The sequence below is a fragment of the Pyxicephalus adspersus genome, chromosome 10, assembly GCF_032062135.1.
Source record: "Pyxicephalus adspersus chromosome 10, UCB_Pads_2.0, whole genome shotgun sequence".
Lineage (NCBI taxonomy): Eukaryota > Metazoa > Chordata > Amphibia > Anura > Pyxicephalidae > Pyxicephalus > Pyxicephalus adspersus.
The window spans coordinates 35,599,427-35,625,967 of record NC_092867.1 but is presented as its reverse complement, the minus strand read 5'-3'; the positions used below and the strand labels follow the sequence as shown (position 1 = coordinate 35,625,967).

At 35.9% G+C, this 26,541-nt stretch overlaps 1 protein-coding gene across 1 annotated transcript in view; it reads left to right on the top strand.

The window, feature by feature from the left end:
- Window positions 1–10,906, top strand: part of LOC140340077 (transmembrane protein 150A-like) — a 69,749-nt gene extending 58,843 nt beyond the window's left edge. The window contains exon 7 of the mRNA XM_072425072.1: window positions 6,673–10,906. Within this exon, the coding sequence (XP_072281173.1) occupies window positions 6,673–6,917 (245 nt within the window). The 3' untranslated portion in view covers window positions 6,918–10,906. The remainder of the gene's footprint in view (window positions 1–6,672) is intronic.
- Window positions 10,907–26,541: the final 15,635 nt, after the last annotated feature.

Below are 26,541 nucleotides of genomic sequence, written 5' to 3'. Positions count from 1 at the left end.
CTGATCCAGTCATCTCTTTGGGTGAATGAAACGGTCATTTACACATAACAGAGATAAATATGGGATAGACTGTAGTGTGTTCAGGTCACATTTCTAACTCCCAGCTTCGTTGCTTTGATTGGGGGGTGCATTGCGTTTTGACTGACTGTCTTCAATTGTTTAAGATGTTCTTGTGATGTTGAGTTGTGACCCCATATAAAATATTTATGTGCATGATTTTAGATTTATTCCTGTTTAAAACAAAAGCTATGGACCTATCTGGGATGCAAACAGGGTTTTCTTTTTGTTCTTCTGTCATCTATTATTATTATTATTATTATTATTAATAATAAACAGGACTTGGCGCTAACATTACGCAGCGCTGTACATTAAATAAACGTTGCAAACGGCAGACCCATACAGACAGTGACACAGGAGGAGGAGAGGAACCTGCCCAGAAGAGCTTACAATCTAGGAAAGTTAAAGTGCACTTGTTCCCAGGCTTTGACAGTAAACTGTTATTCCTAACAAACAATAAAAGTTTTCTGTTTGTTTTTTTTTGTTTGTATGACAGCATGGATTGTGTTTTGCAGTAAGTTGCAAGTTTTAGGGCAGCACTTGGTGTGAATCCAGTCTTAAACAAAACAATTGCACTGAACCAGATAGGGCTGTTCAATAAAATGCTATGCTAGGCTAAATATATATGGGCACCTTGATGATCTAGAAATGACTACAGGCTTTTTTATTTTTATGTGCTGAAGTGAAAGGATTTTCTGTCTTTTACTATATTGGTGCTGTCTCTTAGAAACACAGCTTTTTACATTGTGTGTAAAACAAATTATTGACTGACTTAAAGTTACTTGTCATGTTTTGTGTTAAAAGTCTAAACTACTTCTGGAGAAACTTACACAGTGGCTTTTTTTATAGAACAGATCATACAGATTGTGCACATGTTCCTACACATAATGAGTGTTCACTTCAAGCAAGTTAGTGTATCATTTTTTAGCCCATCATTAATTGAAACCTCCAAGCTACCTGTTGATTTTAGATGGAGATCTGCCATACATGCTTAGTCCAGCCACTAAAATATTTATTAGAAAAGTTGTGGTATGAATAAGCTCCCTCACATCTGGCAATATGCATGCTTGTGACTTAAAGTAATGCATACATAGAGGACTGATGGGCACATATGGGAATGTTTTCCAATCCACCCATATGTTGCCACCAGATTGAGCAATCATTTTTTTTTTTTTTTGCTGTTTTGTTTTTTGTTATAATGGCATTGGTATTCTAGATTTTGTACTCACAGTACACAAACCTTCCAGTAATCAACTCAAGTGGCTTAAAGTGAAATAATTAGATGTCTTTTAGCACAGGCTGTGCCAGTCAGTCAAACAGCTATGAGCAAAGTTGACTTCAAAGCAACAATTATCAACCAGCAAGTCATTGGGAGTTGTGGGCAAGGAATCCCAGGCTAGTCAGCAGTTAGTGAGATGAGGCTCTTTGCACAGCTTAGTGTTATGGTGTATTACTACCCATACATTGTGTGGTTTAATAAGAATGGGGAACATACCAGAATACAAAAAAAATATCAAGTTTTAAACATATTACAATGCAGGTCCATTAAGGCGTACTGTGATTGTGAATTGGATTGCTTTTCCTAAATCATGGCAATGCAACACATGGCACAGTGTTTCATGAGCTGTATAAAACATGCATTGCATAGGTGTGCGGCTTAGGGAATACATAAAGGAAACTCATTAAAGAAATGCAGCGGTTGGCATCGTTGTTCACTCCTGGACTTCTTTGCTGGTGTTCATGCATTATTGCTTATATACAAGCATGCACAAGTTTTCAGAAAAAGGTGCAACATACCCATATTTCTTTTATGACAGGTTCACTTTTAACAGTTCAGGCTGTTAAATATTTTTCAACATTGAGGCTACTGATAAGCTACTGCCCTTTAAAGAAGTGCTCTGGTGAGTCGGCTTTTTGTTTCTTTATATGCAGAAATGAGTACAAAAAAGTAGTTTTATAACCAAAGGGATGACTTGCATGTTGGCTACTTTCTTGTGCCTAGGTTTTTGATTGTCCACATTATGTGGCATTCTGTTTGCATGACTGAAAGTCCAATCCCTTGGCAGCCCAACTATCACATCACACAGGTATATATTGGTGAGGTTTTGAATGCACATCACATACAGCAACGCATGGCAGTGTGCTGGCAAGGTACAATTAAAAGTAAATTGCATCCCAGCCAATATCATATTCTTTGTTGTGCATGTGTTTCTGCAATGCATTAATGGAAACATATAGGAATGCTTGCTGTGTTTTTTTTTTTTTTTTTTTTTTTTTTTTTTTCCTCTTTTTTTTTTTCCTCGTGTTTCTGATTGTGTTCTGTTGGTCTGGTTGAGCTTTTATGCAGAAAATATTCCATCAGTTGTACCAGGGTGTACTATTCCCTTCTTGCTTCTGTTACTAATAGCCTGAAGAACTTATCAAAGTAGTTATATGGAGTTTATTTTGTTAGATAAAAATAGATTCGTTTACAGAGGAAACCTGATAAGAACCAGACCTTCCAGTGTGCTGGGACTTCAGCAATGTCTGCAAGAGATTTAGCCGGTCCAGGAACACCTTGCTCGTGTAACTTATTGTAGAAGAGTATTTTGTTTTCCATGTCGAGAGAGAGAAAGATATTTGTACAAGACAGTCTCAGCGTAATGTGGCTTTCATTTGAATTTCATTTGAAAAAAAAAAAAGCTTTAGAGTTAACCATAAGGTTTAGTTATGAAGGGCTACTGAAAAGAATATACACGTAGACAATAAAATATGAACAAAGTATATTATCACCCTGATGTCAAATTTATCACAAAAATCCTAAAATTCTGTTAGAGCTTCTGTTTAGGACACTGTTTTATTAAAGCCTTGTTTGTTCTTTAGAGGTTGCCTAATGAGTAAAAATTGTTAATAAAAGTAAGATTCCTTAGACCCATTCTCCTTCAATTTTCCTAATATATTGAGTGAGGTCACAAAGTGTGTTAGGCTATGTGCACACATCAGATGATTGTGTGTACAGCGGTTGTCCAATGTCATTCATGGATCCGTCCTGGCAGATCCACGAACAGGGGCAATGCAAGTGAATGGGAGAGAGCACAGCAAGGTGTCGCTTGCTCGTTCTTCCCTCTTCACAGAGCCGAATAGCGCTGTGTGTACAGTGCTTGTTCATGCATCCTTCAGTCTTTTGTCGTTAAAAAGGATTGTTAAAGATTCTTTCCAAGGGGCACAACTCTAAAGTGTGTATGTAGTCCAAGAATCTATAGACAAAAAAAATTGAAAAACAAATCCAATGCAATGAACAAATGTAGGAACTGGTAAGCTGCAATGAGTTGATTCCCCTAACTTCAGTGTGTAAATACGTATGTATGTATTAGATGTAGTGGCTGAACCATGGCTAATAGAAGAAATTGATGCTTTTTCTGTTCCCTTGCATATAGGATAGCCTATTTCAGATAATATATAATCTTAATGGCATTATGATTTTGATTTATGACTTGGCAGCTCAAAAAAAAGGAAAGGAACTCTCATCTAAGCTACTGTGTTTTTCTGTGTATGTGTTCCTAATACCACACACATGTCCTGACATTCGTAAAGTTTAAGACTGTAAATTGAATTTAGTTTTCATTCACACATTGTTTTGGTGCTGTGAAAAGTTGTGACATGCAACTTTTATATCTATTGCTGCTAATGCAATAGTAAAAAAGTGTGTACATGCTTTTTGAAGGAATGGTAGTTATTTTTTCCATTGAAAACAAGCATGTTGATGCACGTTTTCATGTATTTCCAATAGTTTTCAGTGGAAAACACGTGTGCCTGAAAATGGACAGCCTTAAAGACTCCCTTCTAGCTAATGTCAATTATATGAATGAGAGAATAGAGGTCAACAAATCCAATCATAATCCAGTTCTCCTATGTCTCATGCATATGGCCTTATTGGAAAAGCAACAAAATGTATGGCAGTATAGCCATTGGAATGAACACAGAGTTAACAGTTTATTATAATAAATAAAAAAAAGTCCAAAATAAAGAGTAACTATTGTATCCGAGGATTAAGCTAAAATACTTGTGTTGCTTATGATCCAACTGCTTCTCATCTACCTCAGTCTGTATGTCTAATTCTTGTCTTTTGTGTTCAGTGTTCAAACATTTTGTGTTAGCGTGAATGCTATTTATTTTCTTTCCAAGAAAAAGTTTGATAATAGAGGGCTTACCGCTACTAAATCGTGCCAATCACATTTCAGAACACAGTGATCTTTCTTGCAGTCTTCTACTTGTCCAGAGAAATATGTTTTTCTTAAACTTTAGGCTGCATTCATTTTAGCTGTTTGTCATGTTTGAATTGTAAAAATGTAAATGTATCTTGCAGTAATGTAATCTGTTGACTAAAATGTGTCTATCTAAATAATTTTAGTTGTTGGTTGTTGGTCTGTTTCATCATGTATTAACAATTTATGTGACCTCCAAACACCTCCTTAGTGCTATATTTTAAAACCTTTCTTTCTGAAGTAGGGCTTTAAGCACAATGGGTGGTATTAATCTTCATAAGTATTACAGTGCTGGATGTATGGTGTGGATGGTTTGTGAGAATAACCTACTCAGCTAAAGGATGAATGTGACAGAGCAAATTGGTTAAAACCTAACTCTCTCCCACTCATCTGCTTAATTTGCTAGGCTTAGCAGCATCTGCAGGTGTTTGCATTCTAGGCTGAAATCTGCTTTAGCACAGCAGTGCAGTGAGTTTCTATAAACTTTAATGGGGCCAGGACCAGTGCATCTCCTGTCTGATTGCAGTCCTATATACCAGTCTGAGGGTTTACTGCACAGATGCACTAACATTTTACCAGAGGAGGGAAACATATGTTTCATGTGCATTTTTGGGAGCAGAATTTCTAAGAAATGTTAATGCACATTTAAACATGCACACAGAAACAAGGTAATTAGACCCTTACATCTTCATTCAAGTCTATGGGCTGGATCCTTGAAATACTAAATTTTCTCTACCAGCTATTATCACAGCAGTTGCTGTGAGAAAGTAATTGCACAGAATGTTTCAAATGATTGAATCAAAATCTCTATATTTATTACAATAACATTATAGAACAGCGAGTCTGTATTGATTCACGTTATTTTAGGTTATGCTCTAAGTTTTTAGGGGAACAACTTTAAATGGCTAAATTGGTAATGTCCAGACATGGCCATATTTAGCCTTGTAAACCATAAATCTACACATGTAAGATAAGAATGTTAGCATAATGTAATATTTATTGTTGTTTTTACATATTAAGGCTTTGTTTATACTTTACTTTGAAAACTTCTCACAGGCTGCATTTTCTCTCACAGTAGGATTTCTTACGCCATAGATTATTTCTGCAGTATCCAACTTACAAACAGTGCTGTCCCTTTTTTTTTGTTTGTTTTTTATTATTAATATAGCATATTTGAACAAGCAAGCAATAAACTCTCAATGGTCATGCATTTGGAACACATGGAATTGACTTTTAATTTATATAATCTAGTAATGTACTAAAATTTGGCATGATGGAAAAGTACACCCCATTTACCATCACTTCTCATCCTTAATAGGGTCTTCCAGATTTAATACCTTTTTTGGGACTGTGCAAGTACATGTATGCTGGTGGAACCTCGGATATTGAGGGTCTGGTGTTCTGTGGTATTGATGTGTGTATGCCAAGATTAAAAAAAGGCCCTCAAAGACAGTTGTGAATTTATTGGAATCTAAAGGATTTCTTAGGACTGACAAAATATTTAAACCCAATCATTTCACTATAGGAAAAATATTCTAAACATAGTGTAAATTTTACATGACTAACTTGATCAGGACTTGCTAGCACTGACAATGCTAAAAACAACAGTGTCAAAAATGCATGTACCCACAATTATTATTAGATTGTGGCACTTAAAGCCTTTATGGAAGGTGTCCCATAAAGAGCCTTTGGCGTCCAAAAGGAATGTTCAAGCAAAATTATTTGCCATTAAATGTATAGGTCAGAACTTCTAAAACAATATTTTGGCCCAAAAATCAAAGGTAGTGTTGCTGGGCTACAGTAGCAGGAGCCCTGTTTATTGCAAACCAAATATAGAATTTTAAAGGAGCTGCATACCATGCATGGTGGAAATATTTTTTGTTAGTTGCTTTGGGCCTTGGCTGTGTGTAGTTGTCAAGTCCACTATGAATTCTTCATTATATCAAAGTGCGTTCGAATGTGAGACCATCTGTCTAAAGTTGAAGGAGAAAAACAGAATCTGCAGCACACAAAGAAGTCCATCAGGAAATAACTCAAAACAACAACTTGGGGGTTATAAACTATACTAGACAAAACCCCGGTAAAATTCACATTGAAATGTAGTTGGTTTTAAAAGGAGCATGTCATGAAGTGAAACGAACAAACATTGCATGAAGGAGTTTGTTTTGCGTTTGTTTGTGGCAAAGTACATGCACCTCGTGGTGGGAAAACTTTTAAAATTTTGCCTTTTCAATTATTTTGATTCTAATTACTTTACTTACCTAGAGATATAAAAACATAAATGTCTGATGTATGATGATAGCTGCAATTTCATTTTAATGCTTTTATTTGGAGAAACGTCCCAGACATTTTCCTTAACTTTTACCTTCAGGTGGTGTGTTCTTCATCCAGGAAGGTTTTGTGCTGCAACACTTGGCTGCTCTTTTTGAGTGGATCTTTATAATAAATGTTCTGGTCTATTATGGAACTTTTTCCTTTGAATTTGGGGCAATCACGACAGACACATTCCTGGTTCTCCTCAAAGCAAGCAGGGCCCCAAAGAGTTATAAGTCAGGAACCAGCACTCCAGCAACACCTCATGCTCACAGCACTTCTGAGAACTTGGCTATGATATGACTGTACCGGAGTGCTAACACGAACATCACATGCAATCCCTGAGCCGCCTTACGATCCTATACAACGTGAGAACATTTCACTGTGCAATGGAGGCTCGATGTTATAGAAGGCTGATCTCGTGACCAAAAACAAATTGTTCTTGTTTTTTTTTTTTTTTTTTTTAAAGATTAACAAAAAAATGTTGATTACTTTATGTTGACTGTTATGATGTTGGTAAAAAGTCTAAGATACATTATATGTATAGGGCATTAATTAGCCAAAAAATTGTATATTTTTATATAGTACATTTCTATAGTCACCTCAAAAAAGGCCAAAGTTAATAAGTGTTAAATACACACTATTCATATTACAATATATAAAAACTATAGTTGGGATCATTGATAAAGAAAGCAGAAATTATATTTGCAGTTTTATTTGCCATTACGAGAATATCACCTAGCGAGCCTTAAAAAAAGGAACAGTGAATGTGGAGTCCCTGGATGTAGGGGTGTATCACATCTGCCTTAATGAGACCATGGAATTTGCCTTAATGGGATCATGTGCAATGTTGTTCCTGTAAAACCTTAAACTGAAAGTACATCTTATATGGCTTATACAGAGAGATCCAACATTTTCTGTAGAAAGGGTACTTTAGTCTATATTTTATGTTTTATCTATGCAACAGACTTTCCATTCCAGCCCATGACCCCTTAATATAACTTGCTTTAAAACATCATATGTAACGTAACTGGTTCGTCCCTGCCTGGGGTAGGCTCCTCCTTGCCTTCAACGCTTTTTGGTGGCATAGTTTGTCTCAGCGCCTTCTGTCAGAAATTGGGGTTGGAATCTCATGTAAATGCGCTTGTGCAGTAGGCTGGAGTGCTTTCTCTAGGGATATCGAGTCTCCAGCTCCACCAAGGTAATGTCACGAGAGGCTATTTGAGTATTTGTAAAAAAATTTTAAGGGCAATCTAGTTATGTTACATATGTTTTTTGAAGCCATTTGTAAAGGGAGCAAGCAAAAAACAAGCTCCCTCTGCCATGTAAAATCTACTCACTTTGAAAGCACACAAGAAGAAAGTACAAAAGCGATGTTATTCAACCTACCAACCACATTCACCACTTAGGTTCATCCAGATACCTGATTATGCAATTTGTAACGGTTATATAGTTAGTGTCGCTACATGGACTTGGTAAATCCACTGCTGCCCTTTGTATTAACACAATAGATATGTGGGCAGATATGACTCCTCTGTTGAAGTTTTTTTTTTTTTTTTAATGCCTAATGCAATGTGCCAAGATTGGTCAGGTTTTAGCAGTTTCTGTTGAATTTTTTGGATAGGGTGTGGAGAGCTTTGTCTAAATTGAATTGTTTTTTTTCTTATGTCCACATGAGATATCTCATTTTGGGACTGGTAATCTAACCGAAGATCGCCACTGAAATTGTGATTGAGGTTCTAACCTTCCCTTACTCTGCTACAAAAATATATTTTTATTATTGCGTATCTCACCATTTCATCTGACATACATAAAATGGACAAAAGGTGAAAAGATTCTCCCTCTACAGGCAAACAGAAAGGAAGGGTATATAGGCCATAGTCAGACGAGCAATCACCCTTTTGTCTAAAGTGACAAAAAAAATTTAATTGGAACTTAGATTTTAGAAAGTTTATCTGGTAATAATCATCGAATCTTGCACCATGGTATTCAATAAAGCTAATTTTTCTAAAATAAACCCAAATAATTTAATAGAAATAAGCATTGTATGTAGCAAAAACACTGTTCCCAGTGTAAGGAGGTGCCTTATTATATTTTACTATGCAGTACTACATGTTTGTGTCAATGTGAGCACAGCAGGAAGATTTGTATTGTAGGCTGGTTATATTCCATCTTTAAGGGCACCTACTCATTTACAAGTGCCCTGCTGTCTGCTATAAATTTAACCTGCTTTGACACAAAGGACTGTTAAACCAACACCGTACTTGAACAGGTAATTACAAACATGTTCACAGCTATTGGTTACCTGTGTCTATTTTTTTTTTTACCCCTAACACCTGATCCCTATTTTTTTTTTTTTTATTATCCTACAGTGTTTGAGATAAGAAATGCATTGTAAATGTAAACACAGGTGTAAACCTTGAGTCTGGTTTAGGAATAGTTAAAGCTAAACTCCAAGCAGATTTTCTATTTCTATCCTTCTATGTATTCATAAAATCAGATATATTTAAAACTGACAGCTGAATGTGTTGATATCCTCCTATGGATGGAGAGCAGGTAAACAGAGAGTTAAAACTCGGGACTCTTTATTTTTTTGCACAGTACCGCCTGTCTCCCTTTCTAAACATACTTACAGAAGTGGAGATTAGAGTGTCAACCTTGTGCCTGTGCTCCTGCTTAGTGAATCTGGTTTGCTTAGGCAAGTTAAATCGACTAATACACTTTAATGCCACCTTTCTCAACTTCCAAGAGTGTAAAGGAAGCCCTCTGTATGTCCTGGTTCACATGTGGCTGACTTCTGACACCCCCTGTGACTGTGCTGGGCCAGGCATCACATTGTCACATGAAAGGAAAAGCAGTGAGTCATATGATTTTCCATACCCAAAGGTACCAGTTATTTTCTTTGTTCCTAGTACCTGAACAAAGAATTAGGACTGAAGGGGGGGCAGGTAAATATGTGCTATGGGTTATGCTGGCTTTAGGCTAACCTGTTGCTTTGCCTTGTCTGGTCAAAGTACAGGTTTGCTTTAACTGCAGAGGAGAAAATTGAGGCTTTGTTGTCAGAGATGATCACTTAAATAGTCTCTGATAAAAATCTGAGACCTTTAGCAATCAGCTATGTCCAGTTGCTAAATGACTGGACACTGCTAATGAATGCTAGCAGAGCGACCCCCACTTGTCCTCTAGATCTTTCCCAAAAAAAAAAATGTAAAGCAACTACTCAATTATGTTATTGTGGCTAACAATCATTTCCATAAATAAGTGTATGTATCACGATTAAGGTCACCAGCCTGGTGAAGCTGTATGGCAGGGATATCAACATAGCAAATGAAATTAGAAATATTTTGTCAGGTAAGACAGCTTACTATTTATGAGCTGCGTGTTGCTGGAGTTTAGCTCTAAACCAACAAGAACAATATTAAATATTCACCATGGGAATATTCTTGTATTTGTTACATGTTTCATATCTCTAGTATTCTGTATAACAGGGGTGCCCAACAAGTGGATCGCAATCTACCGGCAGATCCCAAAGGCAACGCGAGTAGATAGCAGAACCCTGCCCTTCAAAATAAACTCTACCGCGCACAGGAGTTATTGAGTCCAAGTTTTTATTGTTGGTAGCTCGCAACCCAGAAAAGAGTGGGCAGCCCTGCTCTAAAATTTGCACTTTTCCAATATGTTTATCCATGTATTGACATACACAATGTGGCCTTTGATATTGTTGATTTTGAAAGTCAGGTCAGAATGTTGTTTGTTGATCTTTGCATCAATGATTAATTAGTAAAAATGAAAAAAAAAATCATGTTTCATTTTTACACAAAACTCTAATACTACAATAGGACCAGCTAGGTTCTGTGGTTCCAAACTCTGATTACGCTTGAACAGGCATCTTTTCTGATTGTCCACTAAATGTATTATCTTTTTAGAATGACCAAAGAAATGTTTGTATCCAGTTATTGATTGTTGCGCATTTTTACGTTCTCATCATATTTGCCACTTTTACAGCATTGAAGAAGAGCTTTGAATATGAATAGAGCTAAGAGCATTACCTGATTTGGTTTTCTGGCTGTAAAAGCATTCTGCTATAAGAGGATCAGTCATAACGCATTGACCTTTCTGGAGCAAAAATGAGCATAATGGTATGCTACTGGCTTCAGACATTGACAAAAATTCCATTTTCTTTTTGTGGCTCGGCAAGACCACAAAACCAGCACAGTATTATTGACAACATCTTGTATGTCTATATTGCTAAATCCAAAGTATTGTAATAAATCAAGCGCACTCAGACACAATTGTGTTTTCTTTTTTTTTTTTTCCTTAAAAACAAGCAAAAATGTTATAAGTAAAACTCTACAACATGGATACACATCAGTGTTTGCAACCCAGTACAAGTAAAGTTCATTTTTGCTACATCTCCATTGGATTTGTCCCTGCAGAACCTTAGTCATGGCACTTGTAGCTTTTTTAGTATTCTGTCATCATAATTGCAGGAGGCTTCAGGGGGACTTGTTCCAAGGGCAAACATAAAACATTTATTATATTACACACATATATAATATATTTAGGTGTAGAAATATTTGGTTGCTCACATGTTTTGTAATTTTACCTGTACTGAAACATTTAAATTCCAGTTGTAATGAATATGAACATAAAGTGCAGACTCTCAGCTTTAATTTGAGGATATCCACATCCAAACTGGAGGTTTAGGAATTACAGCTCTTTACCATGTACCCCCTTTTTTTTAAGGTACAAAAAGTAATTGGACAGTTGACTCCAAACCTATATAACATTAGTTACTTTATTATCAATCAAGCAGGTAAAAGGAGTTGATTCCAGGTGTGTTTTTTGCGCTTAAGATTTTTTGCTGTGAATTTATTTGCTCCATGCAAGTGAAATGAAACATCCTTGGGCTTTAAAAACATAAAGAAACCATCAGAGAAATTGCAAGAATCTTAGGTGTGGCAAAATCTACAGTTTGGTACATTCTGAATGCACTGGTGAACTCGCAAAAAAAAAAACACAAAGTGTGGACATCTACAGAAGATAACAGTGGATGATGATCACAGAATCATTTCCATGGAGAATAACAACTCCTGACAAAATTGATTCAAAAGTAAAGAACTTTCTCCAGGAGGAAGGCGTAATAATATCCAAGTCTACCATAAACAGAAGAAGAAATACTAAGGATTCACCGCAAGGTGCAAATTACTCATAAGCCTCTTGAAAGGCTAGATTGGACTTTGCTAAAAAAAATCATTTAAAAAAGCCAGCACATTTCTGAAACAGCATTATTTGAGCAGATGAAACTTAAGAGCAACCTTTGGCAGAATATTGTAAAGAAAAAGTGTGTAGAAGGCTCGGAATAGCTCATGATCCAAAGCATACCATGTTCTCTGTAAACCCCAGTGGTGGCAGTGTGATGGCTTGGGAATGCATGGCTGCCAGTGGCACTGGGTCACTAGTGTTTATCGATGATGTAATGGAGAACAGAAGCAGCTGGTGGAATTCTGAGGTGTACAGAGACATACTGTCAGCCCAAATTTAGCTTAAATTGATTGAAAAGCCCTTCATAATACAGATTAGCAATGGAAAGCAGCCCTGAAGTTTATTGAAGCAAAGAAATATATTCTCCAATGAACTAGTCAGTCAACTGATCTGAAACCAATTGAGCATGCATTTTACTTGCTGAAGACCAAACTTCAGACAGGAAACCCCCAAACAGCACCTAAGAGCCACTGCAGTAAAAGCCTGACAAAGTGTTACAAAGTAGGAAACCCAGCATTTGGTGATATCCATGGATTTAGGTCTTCATGCCGTAATTGCCTTCAAAGGTTTTACAACCACATATTTTATTATACCAAGTTATTTTTACCTATATTCATGCTGTTCAGTTACTTCTTAGGATTGGTGATTGTGTATAAACATTACTCTAGTTCCTCAAATTTATATACATTTTTTTTAACCCAATAAATTAAAGCTAAAGGTCTGCACTTCAGCTGCAGTTTCATTGCAATTCTATGTGATGATGTATAGTACCACACACATTACTAGGGACATGTTCGCACAGGTACCCCTGACCCCCACACTTGATGTTGCAGTTTTCTCTGACAGTTAATACGTTGTCCCCATAACAAACATAAGGGGTAATCTCTGTGATGGAACCCCATTAAGTAGCTATGAATCCTGACAAAGTTCCAAATTTTATCCAAAACCAAAAAAAGTTGTGTATACAGATACTTTAGGACATATTTATGAAGCAGTAAATGGTACGTTTAGCAGACATTCATATTAACTTGGAAAATGTTTATTTTATACATCTGAGTTATGTTAACATTTTTTGTAATTTTTCTATGGCATGGAATTGTTAAAAGTTTAGTAATGATGCTTGTGGTGAACCTATACGGGAAACTTTATTCTCATACCACAGAAATTGAATTGTAAATGAAATGATTATAATGTATGGCAAGTAACAGATCTTTCATGCTGTAATCCACTAATTATGGCTTACTTAACTGTTCTGTACATAAACATACACTACTTGGTGTGCGGTCTCAAAGAGATCTGACTAACCAAATCAAGCAACTTTTTGTGCATGTGTAGAGCTACCACAAACCAATGAACCTCCAAAAATAGGAGTACACCTGTCAGATAGTTGTTGCCATGGCTAATCAAGTAACAACCTAATAATGATATTCGTGACATTGGAGGGAAGGAGATCAACCCCCCTCCCAAAAAAAAAAAGAAAAGTGCTGAGCCCTCGCTTGGTCATGTGTCACTGGTAAGGCCACTAAAGATCAATTCGAGACAAAACGCCTACATGTGTATGTGGCCTAATACTTTGTTTTCACCTCCTTTTGTTATACATGGGTTATTTTAAGAAAAAAAAAAAGCCCTAAAAAGCTCTAACATGTGACATGAATTACATTTCAATATTCTGTTAAAATGATACCTGTCGATGATGAGCAATTTTAACGTGGGCCAAATTGTGATTGCTAGGTGAATGGGTCAGTGCACCGCCAAAACAGCTGGTCTTGTGGGGTGTACTTGGTATTCAGAAGATGGTGGTCAAGTAGAGAACAAATGGCAGCAGGGACGTGAGCACATAAGGTCATTGATGCATGAATGTGGAGAGGCCAGTCCAACCTGTCTAGTCCAATTCCACAGATGAACTAATGTAAAGCGAATTGGAAAATGGCCTTCTGCTAACATCTTTGTTCCGGATAACAGTGACTGTGACAGTAGCCGTTTTGACAGCGTAAGGAGGAGCTATATTTATTGATTTTGCTAATCACTATATATACAGAAAACTAAAGTTAACCATTAGATAGGGTGATCTCTGTACTAATTGTAAACTGTGCCATTGCTGAAAACGCTTTGTTGTTTCTTGCACCATGTAGTGTACAGTAACATTTTACTGCTAGTGATGGGAACTATGGATATTCAACTAAGACAAAATGAAGAAGTGACCCTCATACAACCTCAGAATAAATAGTCTGTAAAACGTGCATAATAATATTGTAGTTATGTGTATCGTTGTAGGGTAAAATAAATGTTCTCTTAAATGCCTGATCACGTGGACTGCTTTTAGTGCATGATTAAAATCATTTCATTCTGACAATGTCAAATTACAAAAGTTCCCTTATTTTTTTTTAATTTGAGAGTCAGACCATGTTACCCAGACAAATGTTTTCTCCATGACGCAGTCTCTCTTCAGCTCAGCCCCTATTCTCCTTCATGTTTGCTGAACAAAGGACTCCTGTGTACATCACATTTGAAGGTCATGATAATTTCGCCATGTGTAGTGTATTGGGACTGGTATATGTTAGGTTTGCAAAATGTGCAGTACAGACTAAAACTTCCCTTTGCAAATTGAAAACCTAAGCCTATTTTATAAACATTTACTGTATGCACTAAAATTTGAACTCAGTAATGTAAACTGAATGCTGAGTTCTACTCCATTAATTTTATTTACCTTAACAGGAAGATAATGGTAGCTGACAGTAGACTGTATCTTGGCCAACTAAATTCACAAACACAGAATATTCTGTGTTTGTGAAGGTCAGGGAGCATGAGCATGATTCTGATCTTCACCCTGCTATTGGCCATGGTTTTTAGAGTTTGTATTGCTTGTATGTGCCTATTGCTACAGGCACTGTTCCGGGATGTAAATATTTTACTTTCACTATATTCTAGGCTGTCATTTTGCTTCTTATTTTATATAAAAATGTAAATATAATTATTTAGGGCACTTTTGTTACAAATTGCCATAAGGAATCATTACCAGAAACCCGTTCTTTAGAGGAGGTTGTCATCATTTTGACTTATTCTTACAATGCTGACATAACGATACATCAAAGTTTGTACCATGTACAAACTACTTGTGAGCTGTGCTAAGGTCTTCTGGCAGCTGCTTAGTTAAAGTTTGGGATAATATTGCTGCATTCTTGTCTTCCACAGCCAGACTCCTAAGCAATCCAGCACATTCCAGAAGGCAGCTCTGCGATACAGGATATATTCCTCACTCAGGTGCAACCTTTACAGGAGTCATATTCAGACTAGATCCAGGTATATCATCCATTATATGGTTACCCTGTGTGTTTTGTCAACTTTCAAGAAAAGAGGGTAATACACAGTAAATCCTAAACACAACTCGGCTCTGTCATTTTGAAATTCGTTGAGGAAAAGGCTCCAAGGTTCTAAAGGATTTACTAAAGGAATCTATCAGGATAGAGATATGAGTTGCAATTACTGACTTGCTTTTGCAGACTACGTGCGATTGCTTGTTCAAAGTCAATATCTTATCTATGAAGCAAAGGCGAGAATGACATCAATGAAGCATAAACTTTTAAGGGCAGATAAACTATGCTCCAATATCCTTTTACAGAATAATTTCTTTTGGAATTCACCTATTGTAGATTAAGGCCTAAGTCTATTTTACGTGGAATGTAAAAAAAAAATATCTGAAACATTAGCAAGAGTTTTAGCTGCATTTATTTAAAAAAACACACAAATAGCTACAGTTACTTTTTCTCAGGTATTATATTTTTCAGGTACTAAAATGACACCTGTTCTTGCTTTTTTTTTTTTTTTTTTTAAAGTGGACATAACTAAGAAAACAAAGTCAACATTATGTAGAGTTAACTGACAAAATAGAAATACAAAGCTAGAGCTAACTGACGAGAACACTGACAGGAGTTACATTGTCAGTCGCCATCCAATAGCCAAAGAAGATCAATGTGGTTGTGAAGATGGTGATTTCCTGGCACGTAGTGGAAACGGGATCCTGGGCCTGTCATCTTCGCATGGTACCTGCAGACAGGTAAGTCTGTTTCACAATTGGCAGGATATTTGCTTATTTAGGGGTGAAGCACCAAATAGTTCAGATCCACATTAATAGGGGTAGTCTCTGCAGTTAGAACTTGGCAGGAGCATAAGTTATTTTTTTATGTAAACTGCAGATTTTGAAAGATTGAAAAAATAAAATGTTAAAAAGATGTTAGAGCTTATATGAGATTTTGGTGTGTGGGTTTAAATCTACTATAAACTAAACCTGGTAATTTTAACCATGGGTGCCCCAAATTTAGGCACACAACTATTGCCAAGGTATTAAACTGTTTAAACCTATTATAAAAGGCAGATTTGTTTAATAACATTCCATTTATATTAAATCTTCAAATTTCTGGTACAATCCCCAGTAAGTCTTGAGCATGTGATTTTAGTAAACCCTTTTTAGCAGCAGATTAATTTAACATTTTCATGGCTATCGCCTTTTTTTACAGGGATGCCATGACCATGGGACAGAAAAGTGAACCAATGAAGTGATTTGCCATCCTTTAATCTAGTTCATCCCATTCTAAATAGTTAAATGATCCTATTTCCACTAATCCCGTAATATATAGACCAAGTCCCATACTATGGGAATTAAACATTCCAAATTAGGATTTTCCATAAAAACAAAGTGTGATTGTCCTGGGAAAAAGTAGATTATACATGTGAGCGCTATTGCAACTGTGTCAGTAGAATAATAAGTAATTCTTAGGACATTTTCCAGAAATGACAATTTTAGATTGTCCAAAGCTGTACAATGCTTTGATGTAAGCTCATATGGTATATGTTAGGGCATGATATCACATTTGCATTCAATAATGTGCTGTATACGTATATATATGTATTTTCTCTAAATGGGACATATGACTATTGGCTGCGTAAAAAACAGCTGGTTTATGTGGACTGTGATAACATGGATATGTGCACGTTTGAACTATTTCTGTTTCTATTTTATTAAGATTTTAGAAAGTGCATACACATAAAAGGAGTTGGGGAAAAAACAGTAAGGAATACAGCAGAAATTATTTCTGTTTAAATGTTGAATGTGGTGAAAGTTATTTAACGTTGTTGCAAAGTATAAGGGTGCACTTTTTGGGACTGAGGAAAGCGGTTTATGCTCCACATACAGAAAGGCATCTTCACAGTTTGGCTTTTTTTTTTCAGACCAATGAATTTTAATGCACTGTAAAATATTCCTATTGCTGTGTTAGTTGCAGATGCATGACTCCAGTGCTGGTACTTTGCATTGCATTTATTAGAATTATGCACTGTGCAACTCACTCGCTTTGTAATGCAGAAGCAGTTCTAGGTTTGCTATTCGTTGCATTAAAAAGTGTGACATGCAACATTTGGTTCATTTTTTGGTCTTTTTAATGTAAATCAAAACAAACATGTTATGTAGATTTAATACACACAGGTGTGTTAGAAACATAAGACTTTGAAAAATGTGGAATTCAACTTTTCAAAAACTAGTTCTAGTCACCTCAGTTGCTAAATGCGTTTCACTAGACAGTATATAACAGGCCGTTATATTCATATGTAATAATACCAAATATTGTTGATCCAGGTATTACTTGATTGGTTTCTATATGGTTAGGACTCATTTATTTATTTCTCATATACATGGGTAGATTTTCATTTCTGATCTAATGTGAATCTGAAATTTATTACAATAAACTTATGAATAGTTAAGTACATCAGATTGAAATTTTAGTCACTTGATCTCTAAGAAAAATAAGAGCAGAATAAATAATGAGTGTGTTTGTGCAGTTTATTGAGCTTTTAACTTATCGATCAGTATATTGATCAGATTGGTTGAACAAAAATTAGCTGCAGATCTGCTTCAGTGTAGTAGCCTTTTATTTCAATCAACTGTGGGGGTTACAGGATTTCAATGTATGCATAAAACTCAGTGGACCTAAGCAACTTCATCGAAGAGAGGGCTCATCCTACATGCTCAGTATTTCTTATAACCTATGCTATGAAGTTTTAGTCCATCCTACGTTTTCGGGACCTGGGAACCTACAAATCCTTGTTCGTAATACAGGAGATAATTCCAAAAACTCTTGCTGGGTCCTTGATGTTGCTTGCATACATAAAGTGTGATGTAAGATAGTAAAATTGGCAGTAGGCAGTACAAGTTTCTCAAGAACGATTTGGCTTTAAACCTACTTTGGAAGTTTGCTTGGATTTGGGAGTTTAGGAACTTGTAGTAAGAAACAAATGATGTTACTGCCAACCTAATTTTTCTTTCATCACATGTGTGGGAGGTTACAGGAAAAAGCCTTTGCTGTCTAAAAAGAGCAATACTATAATTTGCCATTAAATATACAAGCACAGACCAGGCCTTCTGGAACAATATGCTGTAAAATAATGAATCAAACGTAGCCTTGTTTTGTCACAGTAAGAGTGGACATATTTGGTGCAAACCAAAGACAGCATTACAGGAGAAAGAACCACATACCAACTCTGTTTGCAGATGCTTTGCTCAATCAAGGCCTGGGTAGCTTGCAGTCAAGTCAGCAACCTACATCATAGTGTGCTTTATTAGAATGTCAGGGCAAGCATTGAAAGTTGAAGTTGAACTGGTTGGATCAAGATGCAAAACACATTAGCAGATCCCCCAAAAAATGGTTTAAAAAGATAAAATAGAGAGTTATGAACATGGGCTTTGCAGTTTATGCAAAGAAACCCATAAACAAGAGTGGAAATATATAAAAAAAATAGCTAAATTAAAGCGTGAGTTGGCCAATTATGCTAAAGTCCTATAAAGCCATTTTTGCTAAAATGGGCAATACCATGCTCTACGGCCAAGGATTTTTTTTTACCTTTTTACAATATACTATTAAGGCTCATTCACACTGTGCCCTAATGTTCAATACACAAAAACATCAAACATTGCATAGAAAGTAATGTGTAACATTCTTATACTATGTATTGCAAGCAGAGCTTTGTTAAAACACACTGCTCAAATAGTAAAAAGAAAAGGTTTTCCTTTTAAAGATGTTTGTTTCATACAGCAATGTAATTTGACATTATATTGCAATATTTGTGTACTGAACATATTGAGGAAAAAGATACAAATTCACTCCTGCTTCTTTGTACCTATGTATGTATGTGAATACAAATATATGCACATTTCCTTGTGTTTTTAAAAATGCTGCAAATAGCAGCAAAATAGAAATTGTTGCTGTTCTAGAATTATAATGCATTCTTACGTTTTTATATGATCATTGTGTGTTTTTGGTTCTAAATTCCAAATGATGTCAGCCCTTCGTACTTAATTTCTAAAGCATTACAAAGAACTCAGACCTCACTCACTACAAAAGTAAGCATCGAAAGTTACCAGCTCACAGGATTTCTGGCAAAATCGGCGGATACTTTCTGTATTTCTTAGATAGATATAACAACAAAAACTTTCAATAGTGTATTTAGCAGAATAAAAAGGATTCAATAAAAGTAGTTAATTATTAGGGTTTACACACAGTTTAATGTATTGAATATATTATGGAATGCAATTGTACAAAATCTGAATCTCTGCAAAAAATAGCTCTGGGGAATGCAGAATGCATCATCTGCAAACATCAGATCATGCGTTTATGGTTTGTTTAAACAGATGTATTTTCCCAGGTATGGAAGCTCCAGTGTTAAAATATTAAACCCTTTTAATGTACACTAGTGGTAATAGAAATATGGGCAGCCTAATGACCCTTGTAAACATAGAATTCCCATCATTCATATCTATGAAAGAATCCCCATAGCATTATTTCTATTCTAAAGGGCCAATAAGAGGAGGGCAGAATTTGTTTTCCATATTTTCCCCACCCTTACAAATCTAATTTGCCATTGAAGTAATTGCCAGAATTATCAAAGTGAAAATTGTGGCTTTGTTTCCTGGTTTCTAAAAGTAACTTATTTGATAAAAAATAAAATTAGGTGAAAAAGACAATGTTTAAAAAAGTATGATTGTTTCCAAAAAATGTGATTCTTTCCAAAAAATTTGATTTTTAATTTTAACTTTTTCCTTTAAATAACTAAAATATACTGTGTCTTTAAAGTGCATGCTAGTCAGGGTTCTCCCCAGGCCCTTTTAGCTGGGCGCACCACCCGGCTGTTTTTGGGTGGTTACTAAAAAGTTTTGTTACAATACAGGGACTGCCACCCACCTACAATTTCTTCCCACCCGGCTTAAAATAATTTCTGGTTTGAGCACTGCTTGTGGAGGAAACATAACATACACATTTTATGTATTTTGTTGTCCTTGTATTGTTTTGTCACCTTGAAATTTTAGCATTGTGCTTTACCATTGTTGAAATGTAAATATTTATGAAAATGTATAATTCAGTGTACACATAAATAAATGAAGATGAGCAAGTTTTGTAAATCTTTGGTGGCTATTGTCCAAAACAGGGGGGGGATCAGCAAATGTGAAGAGCTATATATATATATATATATATATATATATATATATATATATATATATATATATATATATATATATAAAATATAATATACACAGACAGACAGTGACACTGGAGGAGAGGTCCCTGCCCAGAAGAACTTACCATCTACGAAAGTGGAGTAAATAGCACACAATAGAAGGGGGATTATGGAATGGTGAATAAGTAGTAAGGGTTAAGACACAAAAGGATGTTTTTAGAGAGGAAGTCATTAGTGGGTCATTGGAGGAGCAAAGAGAGTGGCTAGGGGGTATTTTTCTATCAGGTCAGAAAGGTAAGTGGAAAAAACTGGAGGGATTTGAAGGCATAGCACATGAACTTGAATTTGATTCTATGGTGAAATGGAAGCAGAAATGGTGAAAAATGAATAGAAATACAAAGAAGAGGAGTGGTGGGAAGGATGAATGAGTCTGGCTGCAGAGATGGGAGATTTTAAGTGATAAGAATATTTAAATATTCTGGGAACAATTGTTGATCTATACTTAAACATAGAAACCATAAAAATTAAAAAAGGTGCAAATTGGATAGACATCTTTCCTTTTTACTGCCTTCTACTACTTCAATGTTTCTATTATATATTTGCATTTGTAACTGACAGCTGTAATCTGGCTGAAAGTTATATAAAACCCATAAAAATAATAATGGTAAGCTAGGTTCCTCTTATTTGGGTACATGTTGTATCCTGTTTTCATTCCGCAGCAAAGTGTATTTGCCAACCCAGGATCTAATATCAGGACGGTTATGTAACTTGGTATGTCCCCCCCCCCCATTTACAACTTGACATTTCTTTGGATGTATTCCCTATACTTTCAATGTGGTCATGAAATAATGAGTTTTGTGCTACTACTAAATCTCCAGGACTTGTCTTATCTTGAAATTCTCCACAACTTGTTTTGTCAAATCAAATGTAATCCTTAAATACAATAAACTCCAATTTCCTGATGTACACCTATTTTAAAAACTCCATGTTAAAATGAAAATGTGGGTGTAGGTTAGAAAAAAAAACACACACTGCATAATAAGTATGTATGTGTGTTCATTAGAACATTAACAGTTGTTCATTGTCCTATAACAAAACCCAGCAAGGAGTTAATCCATCGTGGTTTTTAGTTTTGAATAATGTATAATATCTTTGATGCCGCAGATTTTCCCAGGAGTAAATCTAGTGACTGGAAAAGATCTAGAAGACGTCCAACATACATCATCAGTTGGGAGATAATTTTCTGTGTGGTCCAGGAATATCCGCCAAAGTGGTAAGCGTCTTCTTGGAGTCGAACATCACACATTGATTTTTATGAGTAGAAAAAAAGGCCTCTCCACTCCCAACAGTGGTAGGCTCTGCAATGATTCTTTTTATTCCACACACCAAAGGTCTGAATTTATGACTGACAGAAATATTTAATATACCAAGTGGTGGTGGCCAGCATGTTTAATGAAGTCAACACAAAAGAAAAATCTTAGATAACACTTCATTCATTTAGGTTGCCTATTTATTTGCGTGTGTTTTATATGGCGCCAACACATTACGTGGCGTTTTACAAAGTCTACAGTCTTATCACTAACTGTCCTTCAATGGAATTCATAATTTAACCCCCATTGGCAGTATTCCCGAGTGTGGCGGGGGGTCAAATTACTTTAGAAAAGATGATAACCCTGACCCACACTCGGGGTGGAAATGAGGACCTACATGATCCTCACAAGCCCACGGTGTCCTCCAGCAATCTGTGTCCACTTAATGAATGACCTCCCGTTGGCGATGCCCAGCATCTACGCCCCAGGTCTCACACCCGGCGTGTGAATGTTGGAGATGCGAGGCTAGGGGATGCAAATGCTGCCCGGGTATGCGACGTGTGTGCCCGCCATTGGGGGGTGGGACCAGTGGCAAATTTAAAATTAGAAGTTTTTTTAGATGTCAAATGTACCAATTTGACATTCAAAAATACAAAATAATCATACCACCAGGGAGGTTAATTTTGGCCATATTTCATTACCAAGGTCTAAAGCCAATTGTTAAGGGGAACAATTTTAGGTAATGCATTTTTTTGGGATATGGGAGGAAACCCATGCAAACATAGGGAGAACTAGCAAGCTTTAGGCAGATAGTATTCTGGCCAAGATTCAAACCTGTAAACTTAGCGCTGCAAGAGGCAACAGTGCTTACCCTAACTTATATATATGGGGGACATTTTACTAGCCAGTAGGGGAGCAACCACCATGTAACTAGTAACTCACCGATATGTACCCTAGTCACCATTTGAAGGAAGTTTGCCATGTATGCTTTATGGAGAACAAATAACACATTCCCTTGCTGCATTGCAAACACATAATGTTACTCAGTGACATTAGAACACATGTTCATACCAGAATATTGTACACATGAGAATTCCTACTGACTGGAAAAAAAAATTGGTTTGCTGTACATACCAGATCGTATAGAAGTTTATTACAGACACAAGTACTAAACACTAATGCTGAGACGAGGTCTCTTGGCACCAAAGTCAAAGATGCAATCTTGTTTCCCTAATGTAGTTATGTCTGTATCAGGTGATAATGAACACAGGTACATAGCGATCTGAAATGTGGTTTTAATTAGTGTACGGTATGATAAACCTATCACAAGTCTGAACAGTTTAAACAAAAGATAAAAGAATGCAGAAAGGTTACCTTCAGTGAGAACCCAATGCCAAATCAAATGGAGCAAGGAATAAAGAAGGCTTACTTACATGCAGGTTTGGGCTTTTTAGGTGGTTATGTCGACACCAATATTTATGTATTTTTGTAATGTTGCCCTGAATTTTCATTATTTTTTACTTAAATTGGAAAGAGGCAAAGGGTTAGAAATCAGTGGAAGAGCATTTAAAAGTGGTTTTCTCCATTTTTTTTTTTTTTTTGTGTGCCCAATTTCTAAACCTTAGAGTGTCTAGGACCAGTGTTTCACAATATTTTACATGGGGGGCCCTTAAAATAACTTTGTGGTCTTCAAGGAACTTATTCTATAATTACTGTATACACAGCTCACTCTAAATTGGCTTAGTGGTCGTTTGGTACAATGCCCCCCATTGCTGGCCGGTGGGAAAGCTGTGCCACCCTTACAGATAGCCAAAAAGATCATTGGTGTCAATGGTAACTGACCTGAGAGTCAAAAATTGCTCTTTGCTCAAAATTTTAAAAACTATTGTCTGTCTTTTATTTGTTTAGTTCAAAAAATCCTTCTGTCCAAGGATGACACTACCACTCCACCATACATACAGTATAGTACAGGTTGTCACCTTGGAACATGAAGTATGTAAAGCTGTGCATGTGGTTAAACAGTTTAAACACTAATGATGAGCCCCTCTTATACCATTCAGAGTTTTTGTTATATCTTCCATAAATGCTTGTTTATACTACCAGAAATCTAGCAAGCTTAACACACCCTTATATTATGGGGATTATGGGTCTTCTGTAGTCCTAACATATACCAGGCAGAGCTTTGCTGGCAATGCCTGTTGCTCTAGTAAACAGTGGGGAGTGCAGCTCATATTCCTGCTGGTTGTTAGGAAGTATTTCCTACTGTTTTATATTAGTCTGTTGGATTGCAGGAGGTACTCTTGGGCTTGTCAATAAATACATGATAATTATGCCAGGTAAATAATCTGTTTTGAGGAAGTTGTTGATTGTTTACCTGGTCCACACATCCATCAACCAGAGCATGTCCACCTTAACACAAGTGTGCAAAATCACTAGGTGAAAACAAATGAACAAGCTTAATGCAATGCACCCACTTCCTCTAATGGCTGGTAGGTTCAAATATATTTTAATTTAATTTAGATAGACCAACCTTTTAACAAGGGGGAACCCTTGAAATAATCTTTTAGGATCCCCTGCTATAATGACTATATCTAAAGCTCACAGTACATTAGTGTGGTGATCAGTTGGAAAATGCCTCTTACATTACTGGTCAGAGGGGAAGCTGCAACCCCTACAGATGGGCAAAAAGATCTTTGGTGTATACTGACCTGAGAGCCACAAATTTCTTATTACTCAATGATCCCCTGATCTGCTTTAAAAAAAAACCCAAAAACTTTTAAAGATAAACTTTATTTTAACCTCCTTGCAGTTAAGCCCGACCTTCATTTCATGAAAAACAGTGGATCACTTTTGGTACAGAAATCTAGACCTCAGTGTAACGCTTAGGTGGTTAAATGAACCAAAACTGATAAAATACAATCAGCCTCCTAGGTTTGCATCATAGACTGGATTTAATAAGTAACTTTAAGTAACTTTAGTATCCGACGATGTTGTGGCTACATAAAACAAAGCATTCACTAGTGTATATTACTATTAATTTCTTTTTTCTATTACTTTTTCTTTCTTTATTTCCTCTTTCCTATCTGAATTGGTTAGGGTAAGTTCTGGTGCTTGTGGTGATGCTACTTCTATTTTTAGTGGCAACACCTTTAAACATTTAACTTAAATGTGTATTTTGGGATCTGTGTCTAATTTTGACATGCTTTCAGATTTTTTGACATTTTAATAAAAGCTTCTGAAAGAAACAAGTCATTATTTATGCTGAATATATTTCTCTATAAGTAAAATGTCAACTACTGTATTGGGTTTATAAATGTTTTAACACTGCCATCTATTGATCGAAATGTGATGTTACAATTTCCTATTGCTTTCTTTTTTCTTACAGTACATTAGTAGAGACTTGTTCTCCCCCCAGCATGCTTTGTGAGCACATTTGCTAATATTGGGGTCATCTTATTCCCTGGCTTCACATTGGGGTCATCTTATCCCCTGGCTTTACATTGGGGTCATCCTATGCCTGGCTTCACAGACTACCAAGGTGAACTGAAACAGGTGTGATAATTTTGAATTGAAATGTATTTCAAGCAAGGAAAAATAATGATTTTGTGTAGAGCCAAACATGATTTTTTTTTTTTCATTATTATTAAATATCAAATTCTTTTATCAAATTTCTGAAAAGTTTACATTTTTCCTCAGTAGACTTTTATTCAGATTTGAAATTAGAACTACATTACCAAACTACGTATAGGAGCAAACATAAATATTTGGGGCAGGGTCCTCTCCTCCTCCTGTATCACTGTCTGTATTTGTCTGTCATTTGCAACCCCTATTTAACATAAAGTGCTGTGTAATATGTTGGAGCTACATAAATCCTGTTTATTAATAATAATAAATAATATTAAATAGGCTTCATCACCATGTAATTTACAGCATATACACCTGAGAAGCACCTATATGAAAAAAGCTATATATATTGATGGTGTGACGTAGCAGGGGCATGAAGTAAAGTATCCTGATGTCAAAAAAAATGGCACATGATTGATACAACAAAGCTGCAAGCAGCAAATACCCCGTCAAGTGTAATAGGTCTCTAACAGAAGTAATGGACAAATGTTGTGGATTACAAGAGACACATGCATAAGACCCGGCATATGCTTTCTAGGCAAAATAGAACAAAGAAAACCTGCAGATGATGAAATAAAATGATAAGATATAATAAAGAATAAAAAGGAGGAGTAAGGACAGCAATAGGAAACGTAAAGGCAACCCCAAACAGCCTTAAACCAACAAAAAAGGGAACAAAAAGGAAAACAGACAAGGGCCAACCAAAGTAATCGGTGCATTAACTTCACAACCAATATCCAGGGGCTGGATACATCTACAAGGTTAGAAATGAGAAGTCAAAAGCCCTTGTAAACTAATTTAGAATCCAAGGCAACCAAATTATAAAAGTAGCACCTTATTATGTAATCTAGCTGCCATGTTCTCATTGACAAACTACCACACAAGTTTGACTAAAGATTACTTTGCAATATATTTGAGAAACTGGCTATCAATCTGATAAGTTTTAATATTAAAAAAAAAAGAGAAAAAATGATATGTGATTGTCTCAGAATGGTTATTTTAGGAATGTTTCAACCTATCAATGATTTTCTGATTTCAGCAATATTTGGTCAAAAGCAATCATAAAAAGTAGATTAAATGCTAGATTCAATGAGATTTTATGATTGTTTCATCAGATCAATAGGTATATGACCAGTTTAAAAAATGTAGATGAATCTTTTGTCTGATACCTTTGCATTGTGCTTTATCTCAACATAATTTTTTTCCTGATCAGCTTTAACAACACA